At 37.1% G+C, this 15,227-nt stretch overlaps 1 protein-coding gene across 1 annotated transcript; it reads left to right on the forward strand.

The window, feature by feature from the left end:
• The first annotated feature begins 2,162 nt into the window (after positions 1-2,162).
• LOC132114561 (neurotensin receptor type 1-like) lies at positions 2,163-4,897 on the forward strand. The gene is made up of 4 exons (XM_059522737.1): positions 2,163-2,783; positions 3,545-3,725; positions 4,443-4,527; positions 4,615-4,897. The coding sequence occupies exons 1-4, from the start codon at positions 2,163-2,165 to the stop codon at positions 4,895-4,897; spliced, it is 1,170 nt and encodes a 389-aa protein (XP_059378720.1).
• The last annotated feature ends 10,330 nt before the right edge of the window (positions 4,898-15,227 follow it).

Consider the following 15,227-nt stretch of genomic DNA (forward strand, 5'->3'; position numbering starts at 1 on the left):
CCTCATCTTCCTCTAGTCATCCCAACAGTACACAGTCCTTAGAATTTCACAAATACATGTTTATATGGTCACGTGAATAAAATAGTCTTGTTGATGAAGTATTCTTCAGTCTTGTTGAAAGACCACTAAAAAATGAAAGTGTTGTCATGTTATTCCAAACGGACTTCCTTCTAACTGTATGGGATATAACAGGAAATATTTTAATAAATATGAAAGATTTCTATTCAACGAAACCACTTCCTCTAATATGCAATTTGGTATGCACTTACTAGATAAATAAAAATTTCAAGCAAAAGAAGAATATTTGCCAATAGTTTCTAATGTATGCAATCCAGATTGCTATGGCACAAGACTGAATGGGGTGTTCTAGAGGCAACTGAGCACATCGAAAGCTAAGAATTTGTCCTCACATACTTCTGTGTCTATTAACCATCTATATGAATTCACAGAACAATATTGATAAACAATGCAGAACTCAGTGAGTCACATAATATTTTTGGACTTAAGCAGTCTTTGCTCTAATGAACTGCACACCTTCAACAAAGTGTTAAAAAATGAGAATTCTGTCATCACTTACTCACCCTCACCTCATGTCGTTCCGAGCCTGCATGACTTACTTTCTTCTGCTAAACACAATTTTTTTATTATTTATTTTTCCATTACTACAGTACTACAGTGTAATGTCACTGCGCCAATCATTATGCCACAAATGCTCTCAGTCAAGCTAAACTTTTATCTCATTAGGAATATTACTGCATTTCTAAATTTGAATTGTCATTATGATCATAGTAATATGTATATGCTTAATTCTACAGCATATATTCATCATACTACATGCTAAGTGCAAAAATAAACAATGATTATTTGCCAGCCAAACTGAAAAGTAAGGCTACAGCATGGATGATAAATAATTGAATCTTATTTTAGAGCATGAAAATGATGTTAATTCAAATCTCAAAGAAACTCTTTTACAACCTCAGCACATGGTTTGTCTAGTCAAGCACACTATTTCAGACGGTTTAGTGCCAGAGGTGCAATCCTGATGTTGGCGGTAAAAATATCTCTATGCAGAAGAATCATATGACACATCTGCATAGATCAGGAGGAGGCAGCTAGACAGGATACCCTACATGCATAGATTGCTGTTCACTGAATATGTTTTATGTGCATATTGTCAATGCTTATGAATTTTTTCACAATAAGTAGTCATTGACTAGTTGTCACACTTTTTTAGTAAGATTTTGCTTGGGTTAGGGTTATTTCTGAAAGCAACATACTATAAAATGGTATTTGTTTAACAATAGTAATAATAATAGTAATAATGATAATAATAATAATAATAATAATAACAATTTAGAAGATTTGCATTTTGCTGTTGTTCTGTAGAAATTGTATTAAATACTTTATATTTTACAGTACAGTGGTATTATAGCTACAGTAATATATTTCTTGTTTGTTTATTGATGTGATTACATTTTTAAAATGAACTATATATATATATATATATATATATATATATATATATATATATAGTATTTGCTAAATGTGTTTTATAATCATTTTTATAAATATTTCTTAAATTGTTAAATAATATTTTCATTTAATAATGAACAATTATTTCATAAATAACTGTTTATTTAATATGTAATGATTATGTAGTCATATTGAATGGGTAAAAAAAAAACAATAATGAGGCATGTTTAAAAAATGGTCACCCTTTTTACACCTGCTGATTTTTTTTTCAATAGTTTAACTTTTGTTTTATAATTGAAAATTGTGTTTAAATGCTTAAACATATTTCAAGTTTTCTGTGAGGATTAGGGTGTGGGTTAGGATCAATTTATATATTTAAAAAAAGAAAGGAAATTGACATTTGGTTTAATATTTAGTTGTGATGCATTGTTGCATATGATACATTGACATCAGTACATTTTAAATGTGATTAATGTCATAATATATAATTCTATTAATAAGTCTTGTTTTGCCCTTATGCGTTAGCAGTCCCCGCGCGCCCCTAATGAAATCAGTGATGTCATTCACGCACAGACGCTCGTCTCATCTTCAAGTTCCAAACGGACAAAATTAATCAGTCTTTTATGTCAAGTATTTGGAGGTTTTAAAGAGAAATTACGCTGAAAGAAACTTTCTGGGGTCTGAATCCAATGACAGAACTCTGGACTCGTCGTGTTCTGGAGAACAGGACTCAGCAGTTCCCGCTCACCAGCACAGATTCCCCGCCGCTGGATAATTTGGATGTGAACACTGATATTTTTTCTAAAGTGCTTGTGACGTTCATTTACACTGTGCTGTTTGCAGTCGGCTTAATCGGTAACTCCACGATCCTGTACATATCTCTCCAAAAGAGGTCCATACACCTCCAAAGCACCGTTCATTATCACCTCGCCAGTCTCGCGGTGTCCGACCTGCTGATTCTGGTGCTGTGTATGCCGGTGGAGCTGTACAACTTCATTTGGATTCATCACCCGTGGGCTTTCGGTGAAGTGGTCTGCAGAGGCTATTACTTTGTGCGGGACGGGTGTTCGTACGCGACGGGGTTAAATATCGTGAGTCTGAGCGTGGAGCGCTACATGGCGCTCTGCCACCCGTTCAAAGCCAGGAGTCGGATGTCCCGCGGACGCAGCAGGAGACTCATCTGCGCGCTCTGGTGCGCGTCGCTTATTCTCGCCTCTCCGATGCTTCTGACGATGGGGCAAATTTACGTGGGTGAAGAAAGCATCTGCACGACCGTGGCCTCCTTCAACATGGCCAAAACAGTTCTACAGGTGCATGAAGTCATAATCATTTTAAACATATATTTTTTTTAAAACATTAATGCTTTTTAAACAAAAGAAATGTCCTTTGACTTCCGTAAGAAGAAGTCTGTCCCTGTGCTGACTGCTGTCATTAAGGGACATCAGGTAAAAGTGGTCATCAAGGAGTATAAATATTTAGGCACTGTATTTGTTAATAAACGCAATTTTGAGGGAAACAGGTATTATTAGAGGGAAAGCGCTCCAGTGTATGTATTTTTGAGGAACTTTTCATATGGATGTTTATTTTATTACGATGTTTTATACTTGTTTTATTGAATCCGTTTTTCTATTAGTTAAGCCACCTTTATTTATATAGCACTTTTAACATTACAGATTGTGTCAAAGCAACTTTACGGCATTAAATAGGGAAAAAAAAGTATCAATAATGAAAAATGACCTTGTTTGGGGAAGTTTGAGAAATAAATATGCAATTTATTTACATTTAAACCTTGACATAAACTGAAATTTTCAGATTTTTTTTTCAGAATGTAAAATATTTCACATGCATTCTTCACTATTTTTCAATAATCAGATAATTTTGTGTTGACAGTCAGATGTTATTGATTCCACTGAAGCACAAGATACTTTTTGGGTAGAAAATATTAGCACAGGGAGGGGATTTTTTATTCCCCACTTAACTTTTGGGAAACAATCATTACATATGCCATAATGTGTCCCATCCCCACATTTTGAATACTCCCTTTTTCAGTATGAAATGTTTTTCCTTACAGGTTAATGCCCTTCTCTCTTTTGTGGTGCCAGTGCTGGTGATCACAGTGATGAACGGCCTGATTGGACATAGATTCCAGAGAATGACCCATCATGACTTAACCTGTTCAGCAGCTTCAGATCACAGCGTCACAACAGAATCAAACCGTGAGCGATCCTTACACCATGGTGTCAAAGTCCTACGTGAGTGAAAAAAATGCACAATTTTAATATGTTCAGTTTTTGATGACACGGTAACTTAGAAATTCTACAGTTGAAACCCAACAGAATAGAAATGTATTTAATCACTCCACAACTAAGAGTCTCTGATAGGTGGTACAAACATGGGATTAATGTTTGGTGTCTTTTTTTTTATAACATATTTTAGACACAATTCTTAAAGTTTCTTTATCCATTTTTTCTCAATCAACAAAAATTCTTCCAAACAAAGCCACAAAATAACCGCTGCAACAGAGTAGTGGTGTTTCCTTACTGAATGATTCAGTGATCTCAGTCAAATTGACTGAGTGAATGATTTTATTATGATTGCTTTATTCTTAAATGAAGTTTTTGAACAAATTGGTTCAGTGTTTCAAATGGCTCACTCATAAAGACAGTCACTTGTCTCCAACTATTGGCCAAAACAAATTGTTACATAATTAATGTTATGAGATGTCACTGGTGTGGTATTCTTTATGTACATTTACAGCAATAATATTTACCATCTACAGTAGGTGTAGATAAGGTGCAAAGATGTAACTTTTAGTCTTTGTGCCTTAGGATACTTCCCTAGTAACAGATGTTTACCTTTTTTTTCTGAGAGTGTTTTTATCATATTTTTCAAAGGTACCGATAATAACTTTAAATTACTAGTAAAAATGTATTTGAAGTTCATTGTCATATGTTTTTCTCTGCTATCAGGTTGGGTTGTTTTTGCCTTTGTTATATGTTGGTTTCCTTATCATTGTCGTCGACTGATGTACTGCTATATTACTGAGTGGACAAAGTGAGTTTGCATTTACATATGACTAAAATAAATGCTTTTCAAATAATATCCAGATTTTATAAACTGTTTTATTTATTTTTTTCACAGTACTCTTTACGATTTCTACCATTACTTTTACATGATGACAAATGTGCTTTTCTACGTGAGCTCTGTGATCAATCCCATCCTATACAATCTGGTCTCGTCCAATTACCGCCAAGTCTTTTTCTCCACTGTCGCTTACTTTTGCAACATGCACTCTAAAAGTCAAAGTACTATCAAGAATAAGAGGAGCTTGCAGCTACCACAGCATCTTCATTTGTCCCTTGTCACACCCCGTAACAGCCAGCAGACCCTTTGTCCCAAGGTGATCATGGAGACTATGTACTGATGTTAATTAATTCTAGATTACAATATGTATGTTTTGCTGTTTTCTTCCATCAGTGCCGAGAGAAGAACAAAGGATGTGCAGAAAAGACATGTACAAACTTCAGGAGTTTTGACTTTGAAGGCCGTACTGTTGGATATGCAACATTATACACTTACTACTCACATTTATGTTCAGTGTTTTCTAAAATCTGCAAATGTGCTATTTCAAGTGCATATAATATGTGGGCTACTGCAGGAAGAATATGTTATTGTAAACATAGAGCATGTTGTCATGCCAGATATGCCATGTTCCCATAAGGACTATTTCTCCAAAAGTATCACTCACAATTTCTACTCAATAAAATATTACAAAGCTTGTTGTAATTATGTGTATTCATTAGAAATGCATTTATCCTGCAGCACCCAGGGTGCAGTTGGGGGTTCGGTGCTTTGCTCAAGGTATTGCCGGCCCGAGATTCAAACCCACAACCCTAGGGTTAGGAGTCAAACTCTCTAACCACTAGGCCATGACTTCCCTATACAATACAGATTGTGTTAAAGCAGCTTTACAGTATTAAACAGGAAACTAGTGTTTTGATTATGCAAGAGGACAATAGTAAACATTAAATTTTTCAGTTAAAGTCAGTTCAGCATTTATTCAGTGATGTCATCGTCCAGCTCAGTTCAGTTCAAATAATATCTGTGCAATCAAGTAAGCAATACTAACAGAAATGAAGAGTCCACAACTAGGCAAGCCAAAGGCGAGAGTGGCAAAGGAACCAAAACTCCCTCGGTGATAGAAATGGAAAAAGAAAAACTTGGAAGAAACCAGGCTCTGGCTGGAGGCCAGTTTTCCTCTGGCCAGACAAAACCAGCATAGTGTGGTTTTAATACCAGGCTGCAGAGGACTCATCTGGTTCTCATGGTCTTGTGCTGATGTCTGATGAGGTCTCCACAGGCAATCAAGTCAAGTGACCTTTATTTATATAGCGCTTTAAACAAAATACATTGCGTCAAAGCAACTGAACAACATTCATTAGGAAAACAGTGTCAATAATGCAAAATGACAGTTAAAGGCAGTTCATCATTGAATTCAGTTATGTCATCTCTGTTCAGTTAAATAGTGTCTGTGCATTTATTTGCAATCAAGTCAACGATATCACAGTAGATGAAGTGTCCCCAACTAAGCAAGCCAGAGGCGACAGCGGCAAGGAACCGAAACTCAATCGGTGACAGAATGGAGAAAAAAAACCTTGGGAGAAACCAGGCTCAGTTGGGGGTCAGTTCTCCTCTGACCAGACGAAACCAGTAGTTCAATTCCAGGCTGCAGCAAAGTCAGATTGTGCAGAAGAATCTTCTGTTTCCTGTGGTCTTGTCCTGGTGCTCCTCTGAGACAAGGTCTTTACAGGGGATCTGTATCTGGGGCTCTAGTTGTCCTGGTCTCCGCTGTCTTTCAGGGATGTAGAGGTCCTTTCTAGGTGCTGATCCACCATCTGGTCTGGATACGTACTGGATCCGGGTGACTGCATTGAGCCTCTGATCTGGATACAGACTGGATCTGTTGGCTACGGTGACCTTGGAATAAGAGAGAAACAGACTAATATTAGCGTAGATGCCATTCTTCTAATAATGTAGCAAGTACATCAGGTGTTATGGGAAGTGTTCCTGGTTCCGGTTTACCTAATTAATGCAGCCTAAAAATCCTTTAACGGATTTGGATAATAAAAGCATATTAGTATGCTATGTGTATGCCAGGTTAAAGAGATGGGTCTTTAATCTAGATTTAAACTGCAAGAGTGTGTCTGCCTCCCGAACAATGTTAGGTAGGTTATTCCAGAGTTTAGGCGCCAAAAAGGAAAAGGATCTGCCGCCCGCAGTTGATTTTGATATTCTATATTATCAAATTGCCTGAGTTTTGAGAACGTAGCGGACGTAGAGGATTATAATGTTAAAGGAGCTCATTCAAATACTGAGGTGCTAAACCATTCAGGGCTTTATAAGTAATAAGCAATATTTTAAAATCTATACGATGTTTGATAGGGAGCGAGTGCAGTGTTGACAGGACCGGGCTAATATGGTCATACTTCCTGGTTCTAGTAAAAACTCTTGCTGCTGCATTTTGGACTAGCTGTAGTTTGTTTACAAAGCGTGCAGAACAACCACCCAATAAAGCATTACAATAATCTAACCTTGAGGTCATAAATGCATGGATTAACATTCCTGCATTTGACATTGAGAGCATAGGCCGTAATTTAGATATATTTTTGAGATGGAAAAATGCAGTTTTACAAATGCTAGAAACAGCACACCTAGGTTCCTAACTGATGACGAAGAATTGACAGAGCAGCCATCAAGTCTTAGACAGTGTTCTATGAATCATAGCCGCTGCTGGCCAAATGGGTGCCCTAAGCAGGATTGTATTGTTGTGCCCCCTTCCTCAAATATATATATATATATATATATATATATATATATATATATATATATATATATATATATAAACACCTATATAGGGGTGAAAATAGAACTTTAATCAAATAAAAAAGTAAATGAATAAATTGTATTATTTACAAATTAAAATTGTAGCTCTCGACATTTACCTATGGCTATAACTTTATTATGACTAATTTATTTTATAGTCTCAAGCATTCAGAAATCATGCAAAAGGAAATTAAGCAGTTTTACTATGATAAATTTTTACTAGATACCATTTCAGTTTTACTAGATAACATGATTTATTTTTGTAAAGGTTGTGATATGCATGCTTTTTGTTGAAGAAATTATAAAGGCTGTGTCATCTATAGCAAAAAGGTGTCCAAAAATGAAAGATTAAGTTAATTTTTGAATTAAATGTTTGGTGAGTAGCCTAATGTGATTGTCCTGTAAGTGTAACATCAGCATTTACATGGCATTTGGCTCCCTTTGCAGGCATTTGTAATAACGTACATAAATTGTTTATTTTGTATTTGCCTGGCTATTGATGGCTTAGCTCTTTTTTATAGCAACAACAACATCAAAAAAAGATTGCAGCATATTAATACTTTGTAAATTATTATTTGAAGTAACAAAACCATGGTTAATTTGGAGTTACCATGGCAACAAGAACGATGATTTGTGGTGTTATTATTAAAACCATGGGTAATTTTCGTAAGGGAACCTGAAAAATAAATAAATAAATAAATCAACTTTCACAGGAATGTGCCTGAAAGTGATAAATGGGCCTATTTTTTACCTAAATTATTTATAATTTATTTTAATATATATTAAAAATGTATAAGGTGTGCATTGTAGCTGACACCTAAATGAACACATTATAATTGTTTTATGACTGCAAGTCTTTCTCCTCAAATGCTATTGAGTTTAAAATTTGCGTTTGAGCCCATGTGAAAAAGTAGCATAATTTAGATATGATTTACAGTTTATTTTAATAAATATCCAACATTCAATTCAATTGTGCATTATAGCTGATGAACAATTACAGTTGTTTTTTTACGAATGTAAGTCATTCTCCTCAAATGCTACTGATGTTAGAAAATTGTATAACAATATCACATGTAACTTTAGAGACGGTCCCTAAATTTGAGACTCTGGAACATCTAACGTCAAGCCAACTTTATTTTTTTATTGTTTTACTTTATTTAGTTTTGTTTTCTCTGCGCCGGATTGCTGATGTCCTTTACCCGGACATAGATGTTCATCCATCAATTATGAACATTCAGCCGCAAACATGAGGTCCGAGCGGTCGCGAGCGCGGATGGAAGAATGGCGTTTTTTTTTTTTTTGAGCAACTGGGATGGTGCCCCCCCTGGGAGTTGGTGCCCTACGCAGACTGCTTACTCTACGTGTAGGGAGCGACGGCATATGATACATGATGCATCTTCATTCACTGCTACGAACTGATGGCGGTCATATAAGTACGATTTAAACCATGCTAATGCACTTCCATTATTGCCAACAAAGTGTTCAAGTCTATGCAAAAGAATGTTGTGCTCAATTGTGTCAAACGCAGCACTAAGATCCAATAGAACTAATAGAGAGATACAACCACAATCAGATGATAAGAGCAGGTCATTTGTAACTCTAAGGAGAGCAGTCTTAGTACTATGATACGGTCTAAATCCTGACTGGAAATCCTCACATATACCATTTTTCTCTAAGAAGGAATATAATTGTGTGGATACCACCTTTTCTAGTATCTTGGACAGAAAAGTGAGATTCGAGATTGGTCTATAATTAACTAGTTCTTTGGGGTAAAGTTGTGGTTTTTTGATGAGAGGCTTAATAACAGCCAGTTTGAAAGTTTTGGGGACATATCCTAATGACAATGAGGAATTAATAATAGTCAGAAGAGGATCTATGACTTCTGGAAGCACCTCTTTTAGGAGCTTAGATGGTATAGGGTCTAACATACATGTTGTTGGTTTAGATGATTTAACAAGTTTATACAATTCTTCCTCTCCTATAGTAGAGAATGAGTGGAACTGTTCCTCAGGGGGTCTATAGTGCACTGTCTGATGTGATACTGTAACTGACGGCTGAATGGTTACTATTTTATCTCTAATAGTATCGATTTTAGAAGTAAAGTAGTTCATAAAGTCATTACTGCTGTGATGTTGGGAAATGTCAACACTTGTTGAGGCTTTATTTTTCATTAATTTAGCCACTGTATTGAATAAATACCTGGGGTTATGTTTGTTTTCTTCTAAAAGAGAAGAAAAGTAATCGGATCTAGCAGTTTTTAATGCTTTTCTGAAGGATAGGTTACTTTCCCGCCAAGCAATACGAAATACCTCTAGTTTTGTTTTCCTCCAGCTGCCCTCCATTTTTCGGGCTGCTCTCTTTAGGGTGAGAGTATGCTCATTATACCATGGTGTCATACTGGTTTCCTTAACCTTCCTTAAGCGTAAAGGAGCAACTGTATTTAAAATGCTAGAAAAGAGAGAGTCCATAGTTTCTGTTACATCATCAAGTTGTTCTGAGGTTTTGGATATGCTAAGGAATTCAGATACATCAGGAAGATAACTTAAAAAGCTGTCTTTTGTGGTAAAAGTGATGGTTCTTCCATACTTGTAAAAAGAAGCAGAATTTACAATTTTGGCTATATGAATTTTGCACAAAACTAAATAATGATCTGAGATATCATCACTTGGCTGCTTAATTTCAACACCATCAACATCAATTCCATGTGACAGTATTAAATCTAGAGTATGATTTCGACAATGAGTAGGTCCTGAAACGTGTTGTCTAACCCCAATAGAGTTCAGAATGTCTATAAATGCTGATCCCAATGCATCTTTTTCATTATCAACATGGATATTAAAATCACCAACTATTAAAACTTTATCTGCAGCCAGAACTAACTCGGATGTAAAATCACCAAACTCTTTAATAAAGTCTGTATGGTGCCCTGGTGGCCTGTATACAGTAGGCAGTACAAACATAACAGGGGATTTATCATTAACATTTGTTTCTCTGGATAATGTTATATGAAGCACCATTACTTCAAACAAGTTATACTTGAAGCCTGCCCTCTGAGAAATCCTGAAAACGTTGTTATAAATTGAAGCAACACGTCCCCCTTCGCCTTTTAGACGTGGCTCATGTTTATAACAGTAATCTTGGGGGGTGGACTCATTTAAAATAATGTAATCATCAGGTTTTAGCCAGGTTTCTGTCAAACAGAGCACATCTAGATTATGATCAGTGATCATATTATTTACAAAAAGTGTTTTCGTAGAAAGGGATCTGATATTCAATAAATCAAGCTTTATCATTTGCTTATCCATATTGCATCTGTTTTTTATTTGTTGAACCTCAATTCAATTGTTAATCTTAACTTGGTTTGGACGTTTTTTGTTTTTTATAGTTCGGGGAACAGACACAGTCTCTATAGTGTGATATCTAGGTGAAAAAGTCTCTATGTGCTGAGAATTAACTGACCTCTGTGACGGGAGGCAGCTAGCAGACGGTCGGTTTAGCCAGTCTGTCTGCTTCCTGACCTGGGCCCCAGTTAGTCAAGTATAAACACTAAGACTATTTGCCATATTTCTAGAGAGAAGAGTGGCGCCACCCCAGGAGGGATGAAGACCATCTTTTTTCAACAGGTCAGGTCTGCCCCAAAAGCTTGTCCAATTGTCTATGAAACCTATGTTATTCTGTGGGCACCACTTAGACATCCAGCCATTGAGTGATGACAATCTGCTATGCATCTCATCACCACGGTAAGCAGGGAGGGGACCAGAGCATATTACAGTGTCTGACATCGTGCTTGCAAGTTCACACACCTCTTTAATGTTATTTTTTGTGATCTCCGACTGGCGAAGTCAAACATCATTAGCGCCAGCATGAATAACAATCTTACTGTATTTACGTTTAGCATTAGCCAGCACTTTTAAATTTGCCAAGATGTCAGGCATCTGGCTCCCGGTAAACATTTGACTATGGTGGCTGGTGTCTCTATATTCATGTTCCGTACAATAGAATCACCAATAACTAGAGCACTTTCATCAGGTTTCTCAGTGGGTGCATCACAGTGGGGAGAACCTGTTTAATGTTTTGATCGGAACAGAAGAGAGGTGTTTTGACCCACGACTACGCTGCCTCACCGTCACCCAGTTGCCCTGTTTCCGGAACCGAACAATGTACAGGAATCCCTGAGCTAGATGCATCCAAAGCCGTATCTAGAGCCCTAACATTCTTACTGTCCTCAATTAAAGTTTGGATGTGTGTCTCTAATTCTGAAATCTTCTCTGTCAGCCTAACTATTTCCCTGCATTTATCACATGTGAATCCCTCATCTGCGACAAAGATGGATAAACTGTACATGTGACAAGAGGTGCAAATAACAATAACAGAAGAAGCCATTACTCACCGTGCTTCATGAAATATTCTTACCACAGTTGTTTGATGAACTTGTGAAAAAGTGGAGCGAGAGAGGAGAGGAGAAAAGAAAACAGCGATAGGTTCGAATGAAAATGCTACTGACAAGCTAACGAGTGCTAACGCAATGCAGGTGTACTGCACTCACGAATATAAAATAAAAGTGAATGATCAAAATTTATGTGATAAGATTGATCGATAATATCAGAAATATGGTGTGAATTAAGTTATATTTTATCACTTTAAAAAACAGAGAGTGATAGTAAGATAAAGATTCTAGAGAAAAAAAAGCAGCTACACGGAGCTACGATTAGCTACAGCAAGGCCAGCAGGCCAACAGGAAGTAGAGAAGACACTGTTCAACAGCGACACCCACAGTCAGGGAGTCAGTGAACACATGTTGATAATGGAAAAGATGCATTGGGATCAGCATTTATAGACATTCTGAACTCTGTTGGGGTTAGACAACACGTTTCAGGACCTACTCATTGTCGAAATCATACTCTAGATTTAATACTGTCACATGGAATTGATGTTGATAGTGATGAAATTATGCAGCCAAATGAAGATATCTCAGATCATTATTTAGTTTTGTTCAAACTTCATATATCCAAAATTGTAAATTCTACTTCTTGTTACAAGTATGGAAGAACCATCACTTTTACCACAAAAGACTGCTTTTTAAGTTATCTTCCTGATGTATCTGAATTCCAAAACCTCAGAACAACTTGATGATGTAACAGAAACTATGGACTCTCTCTTTTCTAGCATTTTTAAATACAGTTGCTCCTTTACGCTTAAGGAAGGTCAAGGAAACCAGTATGTCACCATGGTATAATGAGCATACTCTCACCCTAAAGAGAGCAGCCCGAAAAATGGAGCGCAGCTGGAGGAAAAAACAAAACTAGAGGTATTTCGTATTGCTTGGCCGGGAAAGTAACCTATCCTACAGAAAAGCATTTAAAACTGCTAGATCTGATTACTTTTCTTCTCTTTTAGAAGAAAACAAACATAACCCCAGGTATTTATTCAATACAGTGGCTAAATTAATGAAAAATACAGCCTCAACAAGTGTTGACATTTCCCAACATCACAGCAGTAATGATTTTATGAACTACTTTACTTCTAAAATCGATACTATTAGAGATAAAATTGTATTCATTCAGCCGTCAGCTACAGTATCGCATCAGACAGTGCACTATAGACCCCCTGAGGAACAGTTCCACTCATTCTCTACCATAGGAGAGGAAGAATTGTATAAACTTCTTAAATAATCTAAACCAACAACATGTATGTTAGACCCTATACCATCTAAGCTCCTAAAAGAGGTGCTTCCAGAAGTCATAGATCCTCTTCTGACTATTATTAATTCCTTATTGTCATTAGGATATGTCCCCAAAACCTTCAAACTGGCTGTTATTAAGCCTCTCATCAAAAAACCACAACTTGACCCCAAAGAACTAGTTAATTATAGACCAATCTCAAATCTCCCTTTTCTGTCCAAGATACTAGAAAAGTATCTAAGGGCCCTGCATGCTGTTTTGGCTCATTGTAACATAGACTTCTGAGGATAGCTGTGTTCTTAGCTTGGTTCATGGTGTCCCTCCTAATTGGCTGGGTTCCCCATTTTTCTGTGAACGTAAATAAATAGTGAAACTCAAGAGCTTGTTGATTGAATGTGAGAACTTTTCACATTTATATTTTTAATTGCAAGTTGAAATTTAACCTCACAGCTCCAATGTGAAACGCTGAATCTTATGATTTGCACACACAGATGACCATCATAAACACCTGTGTTTAGAATTTGAAGTTTCACGATTAATAGTTACAAATGTGTAAAATGACATTCACATAAATGAACTAACATTCTGCCATCTTTTCTAAATTACAATCAAGTAATTCAGTAAATGGCAGCATTTCAGTGCCATAATATTTTTTAAATAAAGTCAAAATTAAGAGAAAGTTGTGTTATATTGCATGAATAAAGTTAGGCTAATCCACGTGAAAATTCCACCAACTCAGAAAAAAAAGGTTTGTGGCATTAACTGACTGATTCAGATGATTAATAAAACAATGGTGGCAAAGTTGTTAATGTTTGTGAGGTAAAAGTTATCTTATGACGTTTATGACACTTCACAGACTGTTTTATTGACTATTTTCAAAACATTGATTGATCGACAGATTAGCCTATACAAGACGTTCATTTAAGTTGTTCTGATTTTTTTCAACATGTCTTCTGATATTCATTCATGTTTATCTCTTGCTGGAACTAATTGAAAAATAGATGATTGATTCAGGTGCTGCTTGAACTGAATACAGTGATCTCACGTCACATTAAAGAGAGAAAAAAAACATTTAATATATATTTTTTTTATTTAGTCATAACATTAAAAGAATTTAAAGGCGATTTGTGTTATATTTAAAGTAACAAAACATTCTTATTGTGTTTATTAATACATATGATATTTAAAAACACCACTCAAAACCACTGATTATTTTTTTCTTTCACAGACGTGTGATGAAGAAGTTTTCAAATACCAAAGTGTCTTAATTGCACGCCCTCAGCTGCAAAAAATGCAACAAGCCGTACTCAAAGAAAACTTTTCTGCTTCTTTATTTGGTTCTGCTATTTGCAGACTTAACTTAAATTAGAACAAACGTCTGCGCTTTATTTCAGTAACTTCGGTGATTTATTTCAGTAACTTCTGAGATTGAGTCAGGCCCCCCGTTGACCCTCCAGAGTCGAGTCATGTTCCCGTTGACCCTACAGTGTCGAGTCAGGTTCCCGTTGACCCTCCAGAGTCGAGTTAGGTTCCCGTTGAGCCTCCAGAGTAGAGTCAAGTTCCCATTGACCCTCCAGAGTCGAGTAAGGTTCCCGTTGACCCTCCAGAGTCGAGTCAGGTCCTCGTTGACCCTCCAGAGTCGAGTCAGGTCCCACTACCAGAGTCTCTCCACATCTCTGCTAAACTACCAGAGTCTCTCCACGTCTCTGCTGAACTACCAGAGTCTCTCCACGTCAATGCTGAACTACCAGAGCTTCTCCATGTCTCTGCTGAACTACCAGAGCCTCTCCACGTCTTGCCTGAACTACCAGAGCCTCTCCACGTCTCTGCTGAACTACCAGAGCCTCTCCACGTCTCTGCTGAACTACCAGAGCCTCTCCACGTCTCTGCTGAACTACCAGAGCCTCTCCACATCTCTGCTGAACTACCAGAGCCTCTCCACGTCTCTGCTGAACTACCAGCTGTGGTGGTCTTCTGCGCCGCCCTGGGGGGCTTCTGTCTCGACCGCAGGGCTGTGGTGGTCTTCTGCGCCACCCTGGTGGGCTTCTTTCTCGATCACATGGCTGTGGTGGTCTTCTGCGCCGTGCTGGTGGGCTTCTGTCTTGACCGCATGGCTGTGGTGGTCTTCTACTCCACCCTGGTGGGCTTCTGTCTCGACCGCATGGCTGTGGTGGTCTTCTGCGCCACCCT

Source organism: Carassius carassius, chromosome 34 (assembly GCF_963082965.1).
Source record: "Carassius carassius chromosome 34, fCarCar2.1, whole genome shotgun sequence".
Taxonomy (NCBI): domain Eukaryota; kingdom Metazoa; phylum Chordata; class Actinopteri; order Cypriniformes; family Cyprinidae; genus Carassius; species Carassius carassius.

Bases quoted from the DNA above. Each gene is read 5' to 3' on its own strand.
- LOC132114561 (XM_059522737.1), top strand. From the start codon at position 2,163: ATGACAGAACTCTGGACTCGTCGTGTTCTGGAGAACAGGACTCAGCAG. The intron at 3,726-4,442 runs GTGAGTGAAAAA...CTCTGCTATCAG, and splicing joins CCATGGTGTCAAAGTCCTAC to GTTGGGTTGTTTTTGCCTTT. The intron at 4,528-4,614 runs GTGAGTTTGCAT...TTTTTTTCACAG, and splicing joins TATATTACTGAGTGGACAAA to TACTCTTTACGATTTCTACC.